The sequence below is a fragment of the Scyliorhinus canicula genome, chromosome 28, assembly GCF_902713615.1.
Source record: "Scyliorhinus canicula chromosome 28, sScyCan1.1, whole genome shotgun sequence".
Lineage (NCBI taxonomy): Eukaryota > Metazoa > Chordata > Chondrichthyes > Carcharhiniformes > Scyliorhinidae > Scyliorhinus > Scyliorhinus canicula.
Genome location: NC_052173.1, coordinates 9608763 through 9631911, shown reverse-complemented (window position 1 = coordinate 9631911; position 23149 = coordinate 9608763). Strand labels below are relative to the sequence as shown.

Below are 23149 nucleotides of genomic sequence, written 5' to 3'. Positions count from 1 at the left end.
GTGAGCTCGGAGTTCATGTTGCTGGGGGCGGCTTGGTGGGGGGGATGAGGGATCCGACCCGGGGGGGGGGGGGGGGGGGTGCCTCCACGGTGGCCTGGCCGGCAATTGCGACCTCCTGGTGGGGGGTCTATGTTCCTCCGCGCCGGGCCCCTGCAGCTCTCCGCCATGTTGCTTCGGGGCCGGCGCGGAGAAGGCAACTAGCGTGAATCCGCGCCGACCGTAGTGTGCATGCGCGAACTCGCGCCGCATGCCCGGACCCGCAGCGTCCGTTCTGACGGCCGTATCGGCAGCTGGAGCTGCGTGAAGTGTCCCAGTGCCGTGCTGGCCCCTTTACGGCGCAGGAGCGCTGCTCTTAGGGGCCTGTTGACGGCGCCGTAAAACCCCACTATTTTTGGGGGATTATTTTTTGTATCTGATTATTACATTTTAATGATCTATGTACCCGGACCCCGAAATTTCCTTCGTCCTCAATTTGTCTTAAAAATACATGTCAAAGTTGATCACTCTCTTTACATTTTTCTGAAACGTTACTCCAGGACATACTTACCAACTTTACCAACACTGTGTATTTTCCCTAAACCCACTGTTTGCTCCTTCACCATCCACTTCTTGAAAAGCTGCTTGAACATAGCTGACTCAGCTCCATCATTCACCGTCTCAATGTTCGTGGTGTTTGGGTAGCCTTTCATCTTGATAAAATCCTGAATTATATTTTTAAAAATCCATCAATATATATTGTAAGGACCCTTCCTGTTTATTCCCTTATTTTATTTTGTCGTGATTATTTTTGATCCATGGTTGATTAATGGACCTGTATCTTTAAGTCAAGCAGCAGAATTCAGAAGCTGCAGGCAAGCAGAATGGTCGCAGAAGTGATTAGCACTGAGGCTTCACAGCACCAGGGCCCCAGGTTCGATTCCCGCTTGGGTCACTGTCTGTGCGGAGTCTGCACGTTCTCCCCGTGTCTGCGTGGGTTTCCTCCGGGTGCTCCGGTTTCCTCTCACAGTCCAAAGACGTGCAGGTTAGGTGGATTGGCAATGCTAAATTGCCCTTAGTGACCAAAAAGGTTAGGAGGGGTTATTGGGTTACGGGGATAGGGTGGAAGTGAGGGCTTAAGTGGGTTGGTGCAGACTCGATGGGCTGAATGGCCTCCTTCTGCACTGTATGTTCTATGAGAGAACACTTTGTCAGTCTCTGCTGGTTTTAACAGGAGCTGCAGACTTGCCAGTACCAGAGAGATGAACATAGAACATAGAACATAGAACAGTACAGCACAGAACAGGCCCTTCGGCCCTCAATGTTGTGCCGAGCCATGATCACCCTACTCAAACCCACATATCCACCCTATACCCGTAACCCAACAACCCCCCCCCCCTTAACCTTACATTTATTAGGACACTACGGGCAATTTAGCATGGCCAATCCACCTAACCCGCACATCTTTGGACTGTGGGAGGAAACCGGAGCACCCGGAGGTAACCCACGCACACAGGGGGAGGACGTGCAGACTCCACACAGACAGTGACCCAGCCGGGAATCGAACCTGGGACCCTGGAGCTGTGAAGCATTTATGCTAACCACCATGCTACCCTGCTGAGTTGGAACTCGGCTTGATTGATTGGCTGCTGGCCAATGAATTGGCCCAAAAGGCCGCACTCTGCCTGGTGACAGGTAGTGATTGAATCCTATCCCAGTGGAATGATTTTCAGAGTCCCAAGGAGTCTCAGTTTGACTCCTGGCAGTACAAAGTCAAGGACCTTCTCTCTTTCTCCAGAAAGGCCTGTGCATTCTGTATTTCGGAAACTACAGAGACCTGAATGAACCTATGAACCGAAAGCAAGTTTGAAGAAGAGTGCTGGAAACCGTATCTGAAACAAAGAACCTTTTTTCGTTTACTTATAATCCTTTACCCCTTTCTCCTCCTCTGTGTTTGTTTGTCGTGTCTGTGTTTAGAGGGTGGGGGACAAGTTAAAGTGGGGATTAGGAATTAGATAATGGTTAACCAGTTGTATTTGCTGCAGATTTCATTACAGTTCTTGTTACAAATAAACAGTAATTGTGTTTAAATTTACAAACCTGGTGACTGTAATTGTTGGGCAGCCAAGGGGCCAAAGACTTTGGGCATTTTCCCATGAATTATTGGTTAATTCACTTAAATTGTGACTCTGGGTCATGTGGAGCTGGAATTGACTGCACACTAGCCCAGGGGTGTCGTCACAATATATTTACAAATCATTTGTGTATAGAAATCAACTGATCATCTGAATGCAGGTCAATCTGGCTCAGTTAAGCAATTCACGGCAGCGGAAGGTAGCTCAGGAGCTGTAACCAGGCAGATTTTTTAACTTTTGAGCTTAGCAGGCACTGAGGCCAATGGTTTTCTCAGAGTTGAGATACATGAATTCAGCACAGACATAGAACATACAGTGCATATGGAGGCCATTCAGCCCATCGAGTCTGCACCGACCCACTTAAGCCCTCACTTCCACCCTATCCCCGTAACCCAATAACCCCTCCTAACCTTTTTGGTCACTAAGAGCAATTTATCATGGCCAATCCACCTAACCTGCACGTCTTTGGACACTAAGGGACAATTTAGCATGGCCAATCCACCTAACCTGCACGTCTTTGGACACTAAGGGACAATTTAACATGGCCAATCCACCTAACCTGCACATCTTTGGACACTAAGGGCAATTTAACATGGCCAATCCACCTAACCTGTACATCTTTGGACACTAAGGGGCAATTTATCACGGCCAATCCACCTAACCTGCACATCTTTGGACACTAAGGGACAATTTAACATGGCCAATCCACCTAACCTGTACATCTTTGGACACTAAGGGGCAATTTATCACGGCCAATCCACCTAACCTGTACATCTTTGGACACTAAGGGACAATTTATCACGGCCAATCCACCTAACCTACACATCTTTGGACACTAAGGGACAATTTATCATGGCCATTCCATCTAACCTGCACATCTTTAGAATGTGGGAGGAAACCGGAGCACCCGGAGGAAACCCACGCAGACACGGGGAGAACGTGCAGACTCCGCACAGACAGTGACCCAGCGGGGAATCGAACCTGGGACCCTGGAGCTGTAAAGCCACAGTGCTAGCCACTTGTGCTACCGTGCTGCCCAGTGATGAACCAGGTACCTTGCTGATTTTTATTAGACACCAAGGGCAGAATTCTCCAGCGCCCCCACCCCCACCCCCAATGGTGTGTTTTCCCGCGATGGAGGCGGCTCTCCATCGGGATTTTACGTCCCGCCAAAGTCAATGGCGATTTCCGTTCCTCGCCTGTCAGGGAACCTGCAGCAGGGGTCGACTGTAGCGGGATCTGAAAATCGGGAAAGGCTGGAGAATTCTGCCCCAGGTTTTGAGGTTGAGAGAAAACTTAACCAAGATTGTTCCTCCAGATCATTATCCAAAGGCTTGTTTTGAGAAGTGAGCATGTGCGGATGTTAAACAGGGAAGGACAACATTACGCTGAGAGTTTTGATGGTTCCCAATAAACTACCAGGACTCACTTGTCTCAGCTCACGGTATTAATAGCTGCATGGGGAAGATACCGGAAGACAGCTGGAGCCTGTTGAATCTCAGCAGGAGTCAGCGAATTCAGGGGAAGAGCATTGGGAAAGAAACATTTTGCTTCCCTTTTTTATGACTAGAGTGTTGTGTTATGTACTCTGGGATAACACAGGCTGCAACTCGATGCAGCTTTGACCAAAAGATACTCCAGATGTTGAAGTAAGTTCAATGTGATTTATCGAACCTTTAGCACAGTTCTCTATGAGTTCGACTCTCCTGCTAATCTTGCTATAGTAACTCAGTCTAACTAACCAGTCTGCTCTAAGCCATGCGGTGGGTGTGATGCTTTTGATCTGCCCCTGTCCCACTCTCTAAGTGTCGCCTGTGGAAAGAAACCGAGCATGTGTGCCCTGTCCTTATTTATGGGTTGTGTAATGCCCCCTTGTGGTAGTGTCACCTCTGGGTGTCTTGACTGCCCATTGGCCGTGTCCTATTCTATGTGTTCATTGGCTGTATGTCTGCATGTCATGATGTCTCTGGTGCTCCCTCTAGTGGTTATTTAGTCGTAGTGTATTTACATTAACCCCTTGTGTATTTACAGTGATGTATATCACCATATAGAGGATTTAACCACGATCGGGAACAGATGACAAGCCTTTTAGACAAACTCGCTAGAGACCTAGACATTGCAGTTTGTTCGATGTACCAACCAGCAGTCGATACATTCCAGGTAATTAGACAGTACTTACCAGAGCCCGAGACATAGCAGCCTGTTTCTCTGCTTTTGTAGCTCCTTTTCCCTTCCAGACATAAATCTTTGTTCCACCTTGGTCCAGTACATAGCAATCCTGAAAGAGATTGAACAATTTCACATTATTAAATGTAAGAACCCAGTTACAAATTATAAATGTATCAGTATGGGACTGGTTTAGCACAGGGCTAAATCGCTGGCTTTGAAAGCAGACCAAGGCAGGCCAGCAGCGTGGGTTCAATTCCCGTACCAGCCTCCCCGAACAGGCGCAGGAATGTGGCGACTGGGGGCTTTTCACAGTAACTTCATTGAAGCCTACTTGTGACAATAAGCGATTTTCATTTCATGTGGGGTCTATGTTTCATTGACAACTGTGCTGAGTACTCACATTGTGATTCAGCATCTCCTGGATGAGAGGCCGTGTGGCAACTTCGGTCACATTCATACGTCCTTGAGCATCTGAAACACTGAATGATGAAGGCAGCTTGTTTATGTTTGTTTCTAACTCTTTACCGGTTTAGAACACAGAGCAGGGTAGCACAGTGGCTAGCACTGTTGCTTCACAGCTCCAGGGTCCCAGGTTCGATTCCGGCTTGGGTCACTGTCTGTGCGGAGTCTGCACATCCTCCCCGTGTGTGCGTGGGTTTCCTCCGGGTGCTCCGGTTTCCTCCCACAGTCCAAAGATGTGCAGCTTGGGTGGATTGGCCATGATCAATTGTCCTTAGTGTTGGATGGGGTTGTGTTGGGTGGCGTTGCGGGGTTAAGGGGGTAGGGTGGAGGTGTTGACCTTGGGTAGGGTGCTCTTTCTGGGAGCCGGTGTGGGCTTGATGGGCCAGATGATCCCCTTCTGCACTGTAAATTCTATGATAACATACAGTGCAGAAGGAGGCCATTCAGCCCATCGAGTCTGCACCGACCCACTTAAGCCCTCACTTCAACCCTATCCCCAATAACCCTTCCTAGCCTTTTTGGACACTAAGCATGGCCAATCCACCTAACCTGCACGTCTTTGGCCTGTGGGAGGAAACCGGAGGACCCGGAGGAAACATACGCAGACATGGGGAGAACGTGCAGACTCTGCACAGACAGTGACCCAGTGGGGAATCGAACCTGGGACCCTGGAGCTGTGAAGCCACAGTGCTAACCACTGTGCTACCGTGCTGCTTTGTTTTACTTGAATGTGATATGGTCTGTCACACAAAATAATGCAACATTGCACAAGCTCAATTTGCCATGGAGGGTCCACTATTCACCATCTACAACATCTCCTCTTCTCCTCCTATTTGTCATTGCCTGCCCTGACATCTCTCACTGATAAAGAAAACAAGATTACACCCAGAATGGAATTATATACACAATCTCCATGCATCATAATGAGTAACAGAGGCTGCCGTGTGTTTAGGGTTGTGATGTGTCTCAAGGATTAGATGGTGTGGATAAAACACCTTAATATTTGTTCATGGATTATATTTTCTGGACCCTTGTTTCTAAGGGTCGTTGCAGGCTCAATGGGCCGAATGGCCTCCTTTTGCTCTGTAGGGGTTCTAACACATCCATATCCACTACGCTGTCTGTAACCATACCCACGAATGCTATCGCTTAGATAGCACTGATGCCTCACAGCGCCGGGGACCCGGGTTCAATTCCGGACTTGGGTGTTTTTCTGTGTGGAGTTTGCACGTTGCCCTCGTGTGTGCGTGGGTTTCCTCCGGGTGCTCCGGTTTCCTCCCACAGTCCAAAGATGTGCAGGTTGGGTGGATTGGCCATGCTAAATTGCCCTTAGGGTTCAAAGATGTGCAGGTTGGGTGGATTGGCCATGCTAAATTGCCCTTAGGCTTCAAAGATGTGCAGGTTGGGTGGATTGGCCATGTTAAATTGTCCCTTAGTGTCCAAAGATGTGCAGGTTGGGTGGATTGGCCATGCTAAATTGCCCTTAGTGTCCAAAGATGCGCAGGTTAGGTGGGGTTATGGGGATAGGGTGGGGGAGTGGGCCTTGGTGGGGTGCTCTTTCAGAGGGTCGGTGCAGACCCTGATGGGCCGAATAGCCCCTTTCCACAGGTGCTTTTATATGGAACATGTGTCTGTGCTAACCCTTTTGTAACAATCTTTTAAATTTTTTTTAGAGTAGCCAATTATTTTTTTCTTCCAATTAAGAGCGCTCGCCTCGCATGTGAGAGGTAGTGGGATCGATGCCCGCACTCCCCACTAGATTTTGGGGCTGGTTTAGCACAGGGCTAAATCGCTGGCTTTGAAATCAGACCAAGGTAGGCCAGCAGCACGGTTCAATTCCCGCACCAGCCTCCCCGAACAGGCGCCGGAATGTGGCGACTAGGGGCTTTTCACAGTAACTTCATTTGAAGCCTACTCGTGACAATAAGCGATTTTCATTTCATTGAAGGGGCAATTTAGCGTGGCCAATCCATCTACTCTGCACATCTTTTGGGGGTGAAACCCACGCAGACACGTGAAGAATATGCAAACTCCACATGGACAGTGACCCAGGGCTGGGCTTCGAACCCGGGTCCTCAGTGCCGTAGGCAGCAGTGCTAACCACTGTGCCACCGTGCTGCCCCGCTTTTGCAACAATCTTTACGTGTGCTATTTTATACGTAATTCACCTTGCTTGTGTATTAATCTTTGTATGACATTTTCCATAGATGCTATTCTATATATAACATACTCCATACATACACTCTTATGTATGAAACATGCACTGCATCTGATATTCTATATGTAACATGTTTCACATATGCAATTTTCTATATTTAAAATATCCCACACATTCGCTCTTTTTGTCTGTCACTCAACATATAAAATAGAGCCAGGTTTACTGATGCTCTTACTGGTAGAGGCTAAGGTTGGCTTTCATTCTTTCAACTGCTTTTTCATCAGATGTTGGTGGGTTTATTTTCTTGGTCCTTTCCCCAAGAATGCTTATTACAACCTTCATGAGTTCAGGAGATTTTGGTTCCTCGTCACCTTCAATCACTCCGATCTCTGCTCGCCCACCTCTCTCCCGATCTCTAATGTCCTTGGCAAGCTGCATACCCTACAGAGAGGACAAATGGAATTCAAAGAAACATTAACTCATTGTGAGGAGGATCCGACGAAGAAAAAGAACATTTCTGTAGCAGCTTTCACAACCCAGCACTTTACAGCCAATGAAGTATCTTTTGAAGGGCAGAGTTGTAGTCTAGGAAACGCAGCAGTCAATTTGCACACAGCAAGGTCTGTCAAACAGCAGTGTGATAATGACTGGATAATAATTTTTAATTATATTGATTGACCATTAATATTGAACCAGGGCACCAGGGAGAACAACCTTGCATTTCTTTGAAATAGTGTTGGTGGTGGTGGGTTACAGATCATTCAGGGTATCAGAGTTTCTGTGGTGACATACACTTTTACACAACTCCAGGGTCCCAGGTTCGATTCTCAGCTGGGTCACTGTCTGTGCGGAGTCTGCACGTTCTCCCCGTGTCTGCGTGGTTTTCTTCCGGGTGCTCCGGTTTCCTCCCACAATTCCCGAAAGACGTGCTGTTCGGTGAATTGGACATTCTGAATTCTCCCTCTGTGACCCGAACAGGCGCCGGAATGTGGCGACTAGGGGATTTTCACAGTAACTTTCATTGCAGTGTTAATGTGAGCCTACTTGTGACACTAATAAAGGTTATTAAAATTAAAATTAAATGTTGTAGTCTGGAATTAGGAATAGTGATGGTAAACTTTGAAATAGTGCCATGAGATTTGGACCTTGTTTTAACGTCTCTCCCAAAAGATCCTCTGACAGTGCAGCACTCCCTCAGTACTGACCCTCTGACAGTGCAGCACTCCCTCAGTGCTGACCCTCTGACAGTGCGTCACTCCCTCAGTACTGACCCTCTGACAGTGCGGCACTCCCTCAGTACTGACCCTCTGACAGTGCAGCACTCCCTCAGTACTGACCCTCTGACAGTGCGGCACTCCCTCAGTACTGACCCTCTGACAGTGCGGCACTCCCTCAGTACTGACCCTCTGACAATGCGGCGCTCCCTCAGTACTGACCCTCTGACAGTGCAGCACTCCCTCAGTACTGACCCTCTGACAATGCGGCGCTCCCTCAGTACTGACCCTCTGACAGTGCGGCACTCCCTCAGTACTGACCCTCTGACAGTGCAGCACTCCCTCAATACTGACCCTCTGACAGTGCGGCACTCCCTCAGCACTGACCCTCTGACAGTGCGGCACTCCCTCAGTACTGACCCTCTGACAGTGCAGCACTCCCTCAGTACTGACCCTCTGACAGTGCGGCACTCCCTCAGTACTGACCCTCTGACAGTGCAGCACTCCCTCAGTACTGACCCTCTGACAATGCAGCACTCCCTCAGTACTGACCCTTTGACAGTGCGGCTCTCCCTCAGTACTGACCCTCTGACAGTGCGGCACTCCCTCAGTACTGACCCTCTGACAGTGCAGCACTCCCTCAGTACTGACCCTCTGACAGTGCGGCACTCCCTCAGTACTGACCCTCTGACAGTGTGGCACTCCCTCAGTACTGACCCTCTGACAGTGTAGCACTCCCTCAGTACTGACCCTCTGACAGTGCGGCACTCCCTCAGTACTGACCCTCTGACAGTGCGGCATTCTTTTAGCGCTGTATTGGGAATGTCAATCTGGATATTGTGTTCGTCTTCAGAGTAGAACTTGAATTTACTGCCTCATGACACAGAGGGAAAAATGCTACCTACTGAGTGACATCTGACAATTCAGAATACCACTGGAATAAGAAGCATGGTATCTGATTACACACTGCAGGCATTTTACACCAGTATCATCCTACAGCTCACAATCAGATGAACGACCAGACTATTTCTTTGTGGTGGCATTGATCGAACGATGAATTTTGGCTAGGCCATTGGGAGAATTTTCTTCTCTTCAAATAGTTATGACATCTTTAACATTCAACAGGCTGCCAGGGCCTTATTTCAATGGCTCTTCCAACAATACAGCACTCCCTCAATAGTGCACTGAAATGGAAATTTAGGGAATTTACCCCATGAAAATGCCTCAGAATATTACCTCCAAAAGGTTCTGCATAAAAGCAGAGAGAGCATTGACTGCAAGTACGCTACCTTGAGTCGTTCCATTCGATTGCTATCTGGCCCATTCCACTGAATTATAACTTTGCCAATATCCAGTAGAAATACGTCACCCAAGTTGTAACTCTCCCAACTCATTTCAACCTGTAAAACACATAACACACGATAGATTAACTGTCACCTAGTGCCAGCAATTAGAGATCGATCAGTTGTTGCATTGTCTCTGAAAGATTGGTCTGTTCAGTTGGTGCAGATTTGGAATCAAGGCCTTCGATGTTCACTGAGCCGTCCACCTTTCCTGGGCAGATATAACGAGAGAACGTAAGTGGACTGGGTACACCTACTGGGATGGAAAACATTGTCAAGTCAGTGAGTCTCTGGGCACAGTGTAGATATTGCCCACAAATAAAATGGCGGTACGTGAGCCCTCTGGTTAGCCAGAAGCACGCAAGGTAAGATAAAGCAGAAAAAAAACCCGATGACAGTCACAGAAAGCTTAATACTGAAGAAAGCTGAAGAGTATAGAACGTGTGGGGGTGAAGTAAAAATAGGAAAGCGAAGAGCGAATACCAAAAATATTGGCAGGTAAAATCAAGGAAAGCACAAAGATGTTTCACCAGTACATTAAGGATAAGATAATAACTCAGAAAAGGGTAAGGCATATCAGAGATGTACATGGTAACTTACGCGTTGATGCAGAAGATGTGGGCAGGGTCTCAGTGAGTTCTTTGTCTCTGTTTTCAGCAAGGAGAGGAATGATGCAGACATTCCAGTTTAAGAGGCGAGTGCAATATTGGATACGATAAGCATAATGAGAGAGGAAGTATTGGGGGGGGGGACTGATACCCTTGAGGTGGATAAATCAACAGGGCCAGATGGATTATATCCCAAGCTGTTAAATGAAGCCAGGGAAGAAAGGGCAGATGGTTCAGAGGATCATTTTACAATCCTCACTAGATACAGGCAAGGTACCAGAGCATTGGAAGTCTGTGAACATTGTACCATGATTAAAAAGGATGTGAGGGAGAAGCCAGAGAATTGTAGACTGGACAGCCCGACATTGATGGGGGACAAATCATTGGAATTAATTCTGAGAGGCAGGATAAAAGGCACGATTGATCAGGGATAATTAGCATGGTGCAAAGCCATTCTGGGAGAGGCTTGGGATTTGCGCCGGGCATCAAAACAGTCTCTGATGCTCCTGGCCTGCTCCAGCTGCCGTGATCAGGATCTCTCCCAGAATGGGTACATTTCCATCCCAAAATAAGAGGTGTATACCATCATAGAAGCAGCTGGCACCACTGGAGTGTTGGGGCCCTTGTTGTATATTTGAATGATTTAGACTTAAATGAGGGAGGCGTGATTGGGAAATTTGCAGATTGGCTGTGTAGTTGACAGTGAAGAGCTGTCGACTCCAGAACGATATCAGTGGTTCGGTTGGGTGGGTGGAAAATTGGCAAATGGAATTCAATCCGGAAAAACGTGAGGTAATGTATTTGTGGAGCGGAAGCAAATCAAGGGAATACTCACTAAATAGGAAGATATTGAGAGAGGTTGAGGAAGTGAGAGATCTTGGAGTGCATGCCCCCAAGTTCTTGAAGGTAACAGAACAGGTGGACAAGTGGTAACAAAGGCATATAGAATGCCTCCCCTTATTGGGTGAGGTATTGAATACAAAGCAGAGATGTAATGATGGAACTGGTTAGGCCACAGCTGGAGTTTTCTGTTTCGCCACATTATAGGAAGGACATAATTGCTGTGGAGTGAGGAGGATTTTTACAAGAATGTTGCTAGGACTTGAAAAGTTCCGCTATGAGGAAAGACTGGCTAGGCTAGTAGGCTAGCACTGTTGTCCTTAGAACAGGAGGCGGCTAAGGGGTGACCTTAAGATTTAAGGTAGTTGGGAGAAGGATTAGAAGGGACATGCGGAAAAATATTTTCACACAGAGAGTGGTGGCCATTGGGAATTCACTGCCCGAATTGGTGGCTGAAACCCTCAACTCAACAGGTCAGATGTTTTTCATGCGTTGGTGCAGTCTCGATGGGCCAAAGGGTCTCCCCTGCATTGCATTATTTCTGTGATATAAAAAGGTACCTGGATCTGCACTTGCAATGCTGTAACCTGCAAAGCTACAGATCAGGTTCTGGAATGGAATGGGTAGCTAGTTTCCTTTGTCTCTTTATTGGCCAGTGCAGACAGAATGGGCTGAATGGCCTCTTTCTGTGCTATCATTTTTCCATGCTATTCACCTCGAGCACTCCCTGTGGTAGTGAATTTCCACATTCCCCCCACTCTCTGGGTAAAGAAGTTTCTCCTGAATTCCCGATTGGATTCATCAGTAACTGTCTTGTATTGAGGGCCCTAAGTTCTGGTCTTCCCCAGAAGTGGAAACATCTTCTATACGTTGACCGTATTGAACCATGTCGTAACCTTGAAGTCGGCTATCAGATCACCCTTCTCTTTGAGAAACAAGAGCTGCAGCCTGTTCAGTCTTTGAAGAGCACGACAAAGCATCATGTCATGTGACTGGTCGAAGACCAATCCATGCCGCTGATATAGTGGGGAGGGTTCGCACAGCTGCAGGTCGTGCTCAGGGGATAGTCTTACCTCAGTAGCAGTCACAGTCTTCGTTCCCTTCACGTGGAGGAGGCGACGCACGTTGTAAATGTTGATTTCCACGTGCCTCATTCCGGAGGCCACGCCCCCTTTCTTGTAGCTGCAGGAAATAGACACAAGGAGGGCTGTCAGGGAAGAACACCACTGCATCTGATCAGTGCTACAGACAAAGAACATGCCTTTGACACTCTCAGGATGCCCCAGAGCTGGTTGGTTTGCATAGTGGTGGCGCACACCAACATTTAGTGCTGTAGAGTGGGGAAGAGTTGGTTTAACTGTTCCCCCCCCCCATTCTAAATCTACTGAGCTGTCAATCTTACAGTTCTAAGTGGGACAGACTCTGGACATATCTCGCAGGCGACACATGATGCGTTTTGAGCCATTAGAAAAATCCGAATTGCACTCCAGCAGCACAATCCATGCAGTTAGGGCCCTGATGGAGCCATCGCTCCTCGATCACCAGCACAGTGGTTAGCACTGCTGCCTCAGAGCACCAAGGTCCCAGGTTCGTTTCCCGGCTTGGGTCACTGTCTGTGCGGAGTCTGCACGTTCTCCCCGTGTGTGCGTGGGTTTCCTCCGGTGGCTCCGGTTTCCTCCCACAGTCCAAAAATGTGCAGATTAGGTGGATTGGCCATGATCAGCGTGTGGGGTTATGGGGTTAGGATGGGGGAGAGTGCTGTTTTGATTTTATTGATTTGATTTGATTTATTGTCACATGTACCGAAGTACAGTGAAAAGTATTTTTCTGCGGCCGAGGGAACGGACACAGTACGTACATAGTAGACACAGGAATAATCGACAGGGAACATTGACAAATGGTACATCGACAAACAGTGATTGGTTACAGTGCGGAACAAGGGGCCAAACAAAGCAAATACATGAGCAGGAGCAGCATAGGGCGTCGTGAATAGTGTTCTTACAGGGAACAGATCAGTCCGAGGGGGAGGCGTTGAGGAGTCTTGTAGCTGTGGGGGAGAAGCTGTTCCTCTGTCTGGATGTGCTGGTCTTCAGACTTCTGTATCTTCTGCCTGATGGAAGGGTCTGGAAGAGGGCAAAGCCTGGGTGGGAGGGGTCTCTGATAATGCTATCTGCCTTCCTGAGGTAGCAGGAGGTGTAGACAGAATCAATGGGAGGGTAGCATTGTGTGATGCGTTGGACTGAGTTCACCACACTCTGCAGTTTCTTGCAATCTTGGACCGAGCATTTGCCATACCAGGCCGTGATGCAGCAGGATAGGATGCTCTCTATCGCACATCTGTGGAAGTTTGTGAGAGTCGATGCAGACATGCCAAATTTCTTTAGCTTCCGCAGGAAGTAGAGACGTTGTTGGGCTTTCTTGACTGTTGCATCAACGTGAGTGGCCCAGGACAGACTGTTGGTGATGGTGACCCCCAGGAACTTAAAGCTATCGACCATCTCCACTTCGGAGCCATTGATGCAGACGGGAGTGTGGGTCGTGCTGCACTTCCTGAAGTCGATGATCAGTTCCTTGGTCTTTCCAACATTTAGAGAGATGTTGTTTTCGGTACACCATGGAACCAAGTGATTCAGCTCTCTCCTGTAGTCTGATTTGTTGTTGTTTGAGATGCGGCCCACTGCAGTCGTATCATCCGCAATCTTATAGATTGAGTTGGAGTTAAATGTTGCCACACAGTCATGGGTGTATAGGGAGTACAGTAGAGAAGGTTTTGGAAGGTCAGTGGAGACACAATTGGTTGAATGGCCTCCTTCTGCATTGTAGGGGTTCTATGGAACATTGAGATACTTGTTTTCGAAATAACATAAGCTGCAGGCCATACACAAAGCACACCAGACCCTAAAATAACGATGAGAGCAAAGAACAAGGGTAACAATATTGTGGATACACCATTTTCTCCAAGTTACCCAGCATCTGGTTTAGCACACTGGGCTAAATCGCTGGTGTTGAAAGCAACCAAGGCAGGCCAGTAGCACGGTTCAATTCCCGTACCAGCCTCCCCGAACAGGCGCCGGAATGTGGCGACTAGGGGCTTTTCACAGTAACTTCATTTGAAGCCTACTCGTGACAATAAGCGATTTTCATTTCATTTCATCTTGACTTGGACATGTATCACTGTCCCTTTATTGTCAATGGGCCATTATCCTGGACCTCCCCACCTAACACCACTGTGAGAGAACTGTAGTGGACTGTAGTGGTTCAAGAAATCAGGCCTTCGCCCATGGATTTCCAAGTGATGAACTAAGAGCAGCAATGGCAGAGGTCTGGGAGTAGGTTGTTGCTGAGCCAGTCTTAGAAAAACGAACTCTGAAAATAAGGAAGGATGGGGATATTTTAAAAAGCTCCTGGGCACAAATACATTTCATTTGCCTGATAACTCCTTCAATTTTCCCAGTGGAAATACAGAACAGAAACTTGCATATTAAATACCTGGCCTGCACGGTTAGCTAGTTCATTACCTCAGTAATCGATGAGCTAGGAGCAGTGAGTAAGATCCTGCTCCGGAGCGCCCTCCGGTGATCTCTGCTGGAAAGTGCACACACGTGAACATCTTGGTGGGAGGTACAAGATCGAACAATTGGGATGTCCTCCCCGGTCTCGTCCTCCAAGGGACCAACATTCACTTCAGCTACTCTCTTCCCTTTTATATACTTATAGATGCTTTGCTATCCTTTTTGATATTTTTAACTAGTTTTCTTTCATAACTTATGTTTGCTCTTTTATTACTTTTTTTTAGTAACCCTTTGTTGATCTTTAAAAGTTCCCCAATTATCCAGCCTGTAACTGGCCTTTGCAATATGGCATGTCATTAATTTGGTGGCGGTTCACTACAGCTCTGATCCCTTCCTTTATTAGCAAAGCTACACCAGCTCCTTTTCCTTTCTGTCTGTCCTTCTGAGTACCCTTGGATATTCAACTCCCAGACCTGGTCTTTTGTAACCATGTCTCAGTGACCGCCACCAAATCAGACCCCTTTGTCTCTCTTTACGCTGTTAACTCATTCATTTTGTTTAGAATGCTTCATTCATTCCGACACAAAGGGTGGAATTCTCCAACCTCCCCGCCGGGTCGGAGAATCCTGCCCCGTCGCCGGTAGCCGTATTCTCCACCGGCATTTTTCGGACGGGGGCGGGATACCCGCCACGCCGGTCGGGCGCCGTTGGCAGCACCCCCCCCCCCCCCGGCGATTCTCCGGGCCCCGATGGGCCGAGCGGCCGTCCATTTATGGACAGTCCCGCCGGCGTGAATTACTCACCTCACGCACGGCGGGACCTGGCAGGTGCGTGTGCGGTCCTTGGGGTGGGGCACGGGGGGGATCCGACCCCGGGGAGGGTCCCCACGGTGGCCTGGCCCGCGATCGGGGTCCACCGATCTGCGGGCGGGCTTGTTCCGTGGGGGTACTCCTTTCTTCTGCGCCGGCCCCTGTAGGGCTCCGCCATGGCCGGTGCGGAGAAGAGAACCCCCCGCTCATGCGCCAAAATATACCGCCCGGTCTGCGCATGCGCGGAATCATGCCGGCCGTTCCGCGCATGCGCGAGATCACGCGGCCCTTCGCCGCATGCGCGAACTTGGGCCGTTCTTTCGGCGCCGGCTGGAGCGCCACCAACCCCTCCGGTGTCCACCTAGCCCCTGAAAATGTATGATTCCTTGGTGCAATATGACGTTCACACATTCTGTCCCTTCCTTTTATTTTCTGGTAACAATCCACCTCATCATTAGCCTGAACTCCTATGTTCTCCTTTAACTTTGATTTAATCCCCGCTCTCGTCCACACAGAGCAAGAGGTTCAAACGTGTTGGACAAGAAAAACAGCTGAGACTCTTGCAACCCTACCTCCTGGATTCCTCTATCTGCCTCACTCATAGTCACACCCTCCTGTCCCTGACCAATGGCCGAATTTAAGGAGGTTATTCTTAGGTGTATGACAGCCTCCTGAAACACTGTGTCCAGGTAACTCTCCTCCTCCCTGATGTGTCGCAGCCTCTGAAACTCAGACTCCAGCTCATCAACTCTGAGGCGGAGTTCCTCGAGCAACCAACACTTGCCACAGATGTGTTCACTAGAAACCACAATGGGGTCCACCAGTTCCCACATTGTGCAGGTAAAGCACATCGCCTGCATCTCTATTTAATTTAATTAGGTATTAAAATGGTTTTTTTTCAATTTCCAACTGGTTTTTAGCTTTTTTTAAATCTGTAAAATATTTCTCCTTTTTACCTTTAATCTGAAAGCAATTTAGAATAGGTAATTCAAATTAGCAGTTATTTAACAGCCAATGAACTTACAGTTTCCCTGTGATGTCACACCTGGATTGTTTTTCAAACTTAGCCCGCTGCCCGAGTAAAGGTGTCCCTCGCAGGTCTGGCTGTCTCTACTCCTCCCTCTTTCACCTAACTCCCTGTTTCACCAAATTCCAGCTGCACTCTGATACAACAAGACAGCACAAAGTGCAGATAACGAAGCCCAAGTGCCGTGTCCATTGGAAAGCGAGTCCCAAGCAGAGTGTCCGTTCAATATCACATCCAAAGTACCGTGTCGATTAGATATCAAGCCTCAAGCATTGTGTCCCCTGAGTATTGAACATCAGGCACAGTGCCCCCCCCCCCAATAATGAGCCCCAAGCAGCATGTCCCCCACCTATAACACCCCAAGTGCTATCTGTCCTCATCACAGACAAAGGAAAGGACTCACATGATTCCTTTTTTGAAGTAAGCCTTGAAGGTCTCTGACTCGTGTGCCTGCACTTCCCGATGCTGCACTGGAGCTCCCTCCAGGTGTTCATCCAGCTGAATTGTGTAAATTGCAGCTGCGCCCTGCTCATCCTGGGATGACTCCATCCCAATCCAGTAATGGATGTCATGCTTGAAACCACTGCCAACTCTCTGGGTCTGCACAATGGAGGAGGACAAAATATTTTGAATGTTTAAACAACATCTTGCATTTATATAGCTCCTTTAACATAAGATGTTCCAAGTATGACGATCCCAGACCCCAACAGTGGCTAGGATACGGGGCCAAAACCCCAATATTTTAGTTTATTTGTGAGACTGTGCGGAAAGAATGATTCACTCCAGGAGCGATTGCTTGAAGAAATAGGGCTTTGGTATTTCTAAAACAAAAGGTTATTATGAATATAATATTAAACTTTTAATTTCATTCCCGAAAAGAACAGCTTACAATCACCCCTTAACACTACTGTACACTTACCAATTAAACAACAAGAAAAGAAACATTCAGTTCTTAATCCAATTTAAAATTAGCAGGGCAAAGAGTAATACTTGAATATAAAACAGATTTGGCTCCGATTGCAATCCCTTCAGACTCTGGCTGAATATCTTCAAATAGATGCTTCAACAGGATTCATAGAATTTACAGTGTAGAAGGAGGCCATTCGGCTCATCGAGTCTGCACCGGCTCTTGGAAAGAGCACCCTACCCAACCCCACACCTCCACCCTATCCCCATAACCCAATAACCCCACCCAACACTAAAGGCAATTTTGGACACTAAGGGCAATTTAGCATGGCCAATCCACCTAACTGCACATCTTTGGACTGTGGGAGGAAACCGGAGCACCCGGAGGAAACCCACACACACACACGGGGAGAACGTGTAGACTCCGCACAGTCAGTGACCCAAGCCGGGAATCGAACCTGGGACCCTGGAGCTGTGAAGCAATTGTGCTAACCACTGTGCTACCGTGCTGCCCTGATTGCTTCAGCCTCTTCCTTGTCTTCAGACAAGACGGCTCTGCTTTAAAATGTTATTACTCCCTTTTAAACTATCCTACTTGGGGACTCAAGATCAGGGAGATCAGAATTCAGCTCCTCTCTCTCTCTCAAAGCGTCTCCAAACTCACTGCCCCTCTCTGCCTTTCTCGGCTCCACCCAGCAATAACCTCATCTCTCTGAGCTGAAAAGAACACATTATCACTGCAGACTGCAAAAGAACATTAACTCCCCAGAGACCTCTCCAGCCAATCCACATTCCTCTGGTCAATTTCACATACTGTTTCCTAGAAGCAAAATCCTTCTTAAAACCATGACCATTGTAGTCAAACACACTACGCCCCCAGGCTTTTAACTCTTAACTTGTCCCAATATTGGTTGTGTTAAGCTGCTTTGTGTAGCATAAGCTGCTTTCTTGATGTATGCTTTGACAAAGGAAGCTCCAGACTATGAAATGAGTTCAACGTGTTTATTGAACTATTAACACAGTTCTTAAATGAGTTTGACTCTCTGCTAATCTACCTCTCTAGTAACTCAGTCTATCTTTACCAGCCTGCTCTAAGCCACATGCTGGGTGTGATGTTGTTGATCACCCCTGTCTAACTCTCTAGATGTCTGTCTGTGGAAAGAGGCAGAGCATGTGTACCCTGTCCTTTTATATGGGTTGTGTAGTGCCCCCTTGTGGTAATGCCACCTCTGGGTGTCCTGATTACCCATTGGTTGTGTCCTGTTGTGATGACCCATTAGCTGTATGTCTGCATGTCATGACATCTCTGGTGCTCCCTCTAGTGGTTACTTAGTTGTAGTGTATTTACATGAATCCCTTGTGTATTTACAGTGATGCGTATCACCACAATATTTAGAAGCCAATATTCCTAAAATCCTCCAGTCGTCACACAAGGTGCTTCACAAGATCAAAAAATCAGACCAAATTTTGACACCAAAGGTAATGAAAGTATATTTTGAGAACCATCTTAAAGGAAAGGGAGAGGGGTTACGGGGGAAAGGGAGGTCCAGACAGCTGAAAGCTTGGTGGGGTGATTAAAATCAGGAATCTCAAGAAGCTAGGAGTGTAAGCGTGAAGAGATTTGGGAGGGCTGGAGGAAGTTTGAGTGACAGGGACCACACAATGGAGTGATTTGAAAAGAAGGATGATAATTTTAAAATGGAGGTATTGTCGAACTGGGAACCAATGGAAATCAGCAGGCACAGGTGGGTTGGTACCGACAATACTGTAACACATGACCAGGTTAAGGATGTAGGAGTGAGCTGAGCCTGGTCCTGCTCATCCCCTCCTCCGTTCATACAGCACACAGCATAAAAACAGACCCTTCAGCCCAACAGATCAAGGCTGGTATTTATGCTTCACAAAAGCGTCCTCCGACCCCTATTTCACCTCAGGCCATCAGCATGCATTTCTATTTCCTTTTTCCCTCAAGTGTTTATCCAGTTCCCTTTAAATGCAACTCTGCTACTCACCTCAACTAATCCCCGTGGTAACGAGATTTACATTCTCAACGCTCTCTCTCACTCACACACAAATGTGCTTCGAGCACAGCCCAGTTGATCAAGATCAGAAGCAGGAATATTGACTGATTTCTAATACAGCAGCACACAGGCTGTTGTAATGGCTCCCACCAGTACACCAGCCAAGGAAAATACACACTTCTCGAACATTGCTTCATTTGTAAACAAATGCCAATGTTCGCTCTGACCAGCTGGAGGCTCAAGAGCAGAAACTCCTCCTACCATCGGGCTGCTGGATTATTTCAGCCGACCGCAGATTGATTCTACAATTTAAGATCAATTGGTTACCTCATGAGAAAAATCATATTCACATTTATGTGGGAAATAGGAATACCTTATTTTTGTGATATCCAAGAGGGTGTTTTACTCTGTATCTAACCCCGTGCTGTACCTGTCCTGGGAGTGTGTGATGGGGACAGTGTAGAGGGAGCTTTACTCTGTATCTAACCCCGTGCTGTCCCTGTCCTGGGAGTGTTTGATGGGGACAGTGTAGAGGGAGCTTTACTCTGTATCTAACCCCGTGCTGTACCTGTCCTGGGAGTGTTTGATGGGGACAGTGTAGAGGGAGCTTTACTCTGTATCTAACCCCATGCTGTACCTGTCCTGGGAGTGTTTGATTGGGACAGTGTAGAGGGAGCTTTACTCTGTATCTAACCCCAGCTGTACCTGTCCTGGGAGTGTTTGATGGGGACAGTGTAGAGGGAGCTTTACTCTGTATCTAACCCCGTGCTGGACCTGTCCTGGGAGTGTTTGATGGGGACAGTGTATAGGGAGCTTTACTCTGTATCTGACCCTGTGCTGTACCTGTCCTACGAGTGTTTGATGGGGACAGTGTAGAGGGAGAATTACTCTGTATCTAACCCCGTGCTGTACCTGTCCTGGGAGTGTTTGATGGGGACAGTGTAGAGGGAGCTTTACTCTGTATGTAACCCCGTGCTGTACCTGCCCTGGGAGTGTTTGATGGGGACAGTGTAGAGGGAGCTTTACTCTGTATCTAACCCCGTGCTGTACCTGTCCTGGGAGTGTTTGATGGGGACAGTGTAGAGGGAGCTTTACACTGTATGTAACCCCGTGCTGTAGCTGTCCTGGGAGTGTTTGATGGGGACAGTGTATAGGGAGCTTTACTCGGTATCTAACCCCGTGCTGTACCTGTCCTGGGAGTGTTTGATGGGGACAGTGTAGAGGGAGCTTTACTCTGCATCTAACCCCGTGCAGTACCTGTCCTGGGAGTGTTTGATGGGGACAGTGTAGAGGGAGCTTTACTCTGTATCTAACCCCGTGCTGTACCTGTCCTGGGAGTGTTTGATGGGGACAGTGTAGAGGGAGCTTAACTCTGTAACTAACCCCGTGCTGTACCTGTCCTGGGAGTGTTTGATGGGGACAGTGCAGAGGGAGCTTTACTCTGTATCTAACCTCGTGCTGTACCTGTCCTGGTAGTGTTTGATGGAGACAGTGTAGAGGGAGCTTTACTCTGTATCTAACCCCGTGCTGTACCTGTCCTGGGAGTGTTTGATGGGGACAGTGTATAGGGAGCTTCACTCTGTATCTAACCCCGTGCTGTAGCTGTCCTGGGAGTGTTTGATGGGGACAATGTCAAGGGAACTTTACTCTGTATCTAACCCCATGCTGTACCTGTCCTGGGAGTGTTTGATGGGGACAGTGTAGAGGGAGCTTTACTCTGTATCTAACCCCGTGCTGGACCTGTCCTGGGAGTGTTTGATGGGGACAGTGTAGAGGGAGCTTTACTCTGTATCTAACCCCGTGCTGTACCTGGCCTGGGAGTGTTTGATGGAGACAGTGTCGAGGGAGGTTTACTCTGTATCTAACCCCGTGCTGTACCTGTCCTGGGAGTGTTTGATGGGGACCTTGTAGAGGGAGCTTTACTCTGTATCTAACCCCGTGCTGGATCTGTCCTGGGAGTGTTTGATGGGGACAGTGAAGAGGGAGCTTTACTCTGTATCTAACCCCGTGCTGTACCTGTCCTGGGAGTGTTTGATGGGGACAGTGTAGAGGGAGCTTTACTCTGTATGTAACCCTGTGCTACACCTGTCCTGAGAGTGTTTGATGGGGACAGTGTAGAGGGAGCTTTACTCTGTATCTAACCCCGTGCTGATCCTGTCCTGGGAGTGTTTGATGGGGACAGTGAAGAGGGAGCTTTACTCTGTATCTAACCCTGTGCTGTACCTGTCCTGGTAGTGTTTGATGGGGACAGTGTAGAGGGAGCTTTACTCTGGATCTAACCCTGTGCTGATCCTGTCCTGGGAGTGTTTGATGGGGACAGTGCAGAGGGAGCTTTACTCTGCATGTAACCCCGTGCTGGACCTGTCCTGGGAGTGTTTGATGGGGACAGTGTAGAGGGAGCTTTACTCTGGATCTAACCCTGTGCTGATCCTGTCCTGGGAGTGTTTGATGGGGACAGTGTAGAGGGAGCTTTACTCTGTATCTAACCCCGTGCTGTACCTGTCCTGGGAGTGTTTGATGGGGACAGTGTCGAGGGAGCTTTACTCTGTATCTAACCCCGTGCTGTACCTGTCCTGGGAGTGTTTGATGGGGACAGTGTAGAGGGAGCTTTACTCTGTATCTAACCCTGTGCTGTACCTGTCCTGGTAGTGTTTGATGGGGACAGTGTAGAGGGAGCTTTACTCTGTATCTAACCCCGTGCTGTACCTGTCCTGGGAGTGTTTGATGGGGACAGTGTAGAGGGAGCTTTACTCTGGATCTAACCCTGTGCTGATCCTGTCCTGGGACTGTTTGATGGGGACAGTGCAGAGGGAGCTTTACTCTGTATCTAACCCCGTGCTGATCCTGTCCTGGGAGTGTTTGATGGGGACAGTGTAGAGGGAGCTTTATCTGGATCTAACCCCGTGCTGATCCTGTCCTGGGAGTGTTTGATGGGGACAGTGTAGAGGGAGCTTTACTCTGTATGTAACCCCGTGCTGTACCTGTCCTGGGAGTGTTTGATGGGGACAGTGAAGAGGGAACTTTACTCTGTTTCTAACCCCGTGCTGTACCTGTCCTGGGAGTGTTTGATGGGGACAGTGTAGAGGGAGCTTTACTCTGTATCTAACCCCGTGCTGTACCTGTCCTGGGAGTGTTTGATGGGGACAGTGTAGAGGGAGCTTTACTCTGTATCTAACCCCGTGCTGCACCTGTCCTGGGAGTGTTTGATGGCGACAGTGTAGAGGGAGCTTTACTCTGTATCTAACCCCGTGCTGTACCTGTCCTGGGAGTGTTTGATGGGGACAGTGTAGAGGGAGCTTTACTCTGTATCTAACCCCGTGCTGTACCTGTCCTGAGCATGTTTGATGGGGACAGTGTGGAGGGAGCTATACTCTGTATGTAACCCCGTGCTGTACCTGTCCTGGGAGTGTTTGATGGGGACAGTGTCGAGGGAGCTTTACTCTGTATCTAACCCCGTGCTGTACCTGTCCTGGGAGTGTTTAATGGGGACAGTGTAGAGGGAGCTTTACACTGCATCTAACCCCGTGCTGGACCTGTCCTGGGAGTGTTTGATGGGGACAGTGTAGAGGGAGCTCTACTCTGTATCTAACCCCGTGCTGTACCTGTCCTGGGAGTGTTTGATGGGGACAGTGTAGAGGGAGCTTTACTCTGTATCTAACCCCGTGATGTACCTGTCCTGGGAGTGTTTGATGGGGACAGTGTAGAGGGAGCTTTACTCTGTATCTAACCCCGTGCTGGACCTGTCCTGGGAGTGTTTGATGGGGACAGTGTAGTGGCAGCTTTACTCTGTATCTAACCCCGTGCTGGACCTGTCCTGGGAGTGTTTGATGGGGACAGTGTAGTGGCAGCTTACTCTGTATCTAACCCCGTGCTGGACCTATCCTGGGAGTGTTTGATGGGGACAGTGTAGAGGGAGCTTTACTCTCGATCTAACCCCGTGCTGATCCTGGCCTGGGAGTGTTTGATGGG

The 23149-nt window shown here is 48.4% G+C and overlaps 1 protein-coding gene across 1 annotated transcript in view; it reads right to left on the bottom strand.

Moving 5' to 3' along the window:
- The window catches only part of avil (advillin), a 67853-nt gene that overhangs the window by 25356 nt on the left and 19348 nt on the right, over positions 1-23149 (bottom strand). Inside the window, 7 exon segments of the mRNA XM_038786654.1 lie at positions 548-701; positions 4291-4389; positions 4681-4759; positions 7136-7341; positions 9404-9514; positions 11979-12087; positions 16657-16853. Of these exon segments, the coding sequence (XP_038642582.1) occupies positions 548-701; positions 4291-4389; positions 4681-4759; positions 7136-7341; positions 9404-9514; positions 11979-12087; positions 16657-16853 (955 nt within the window).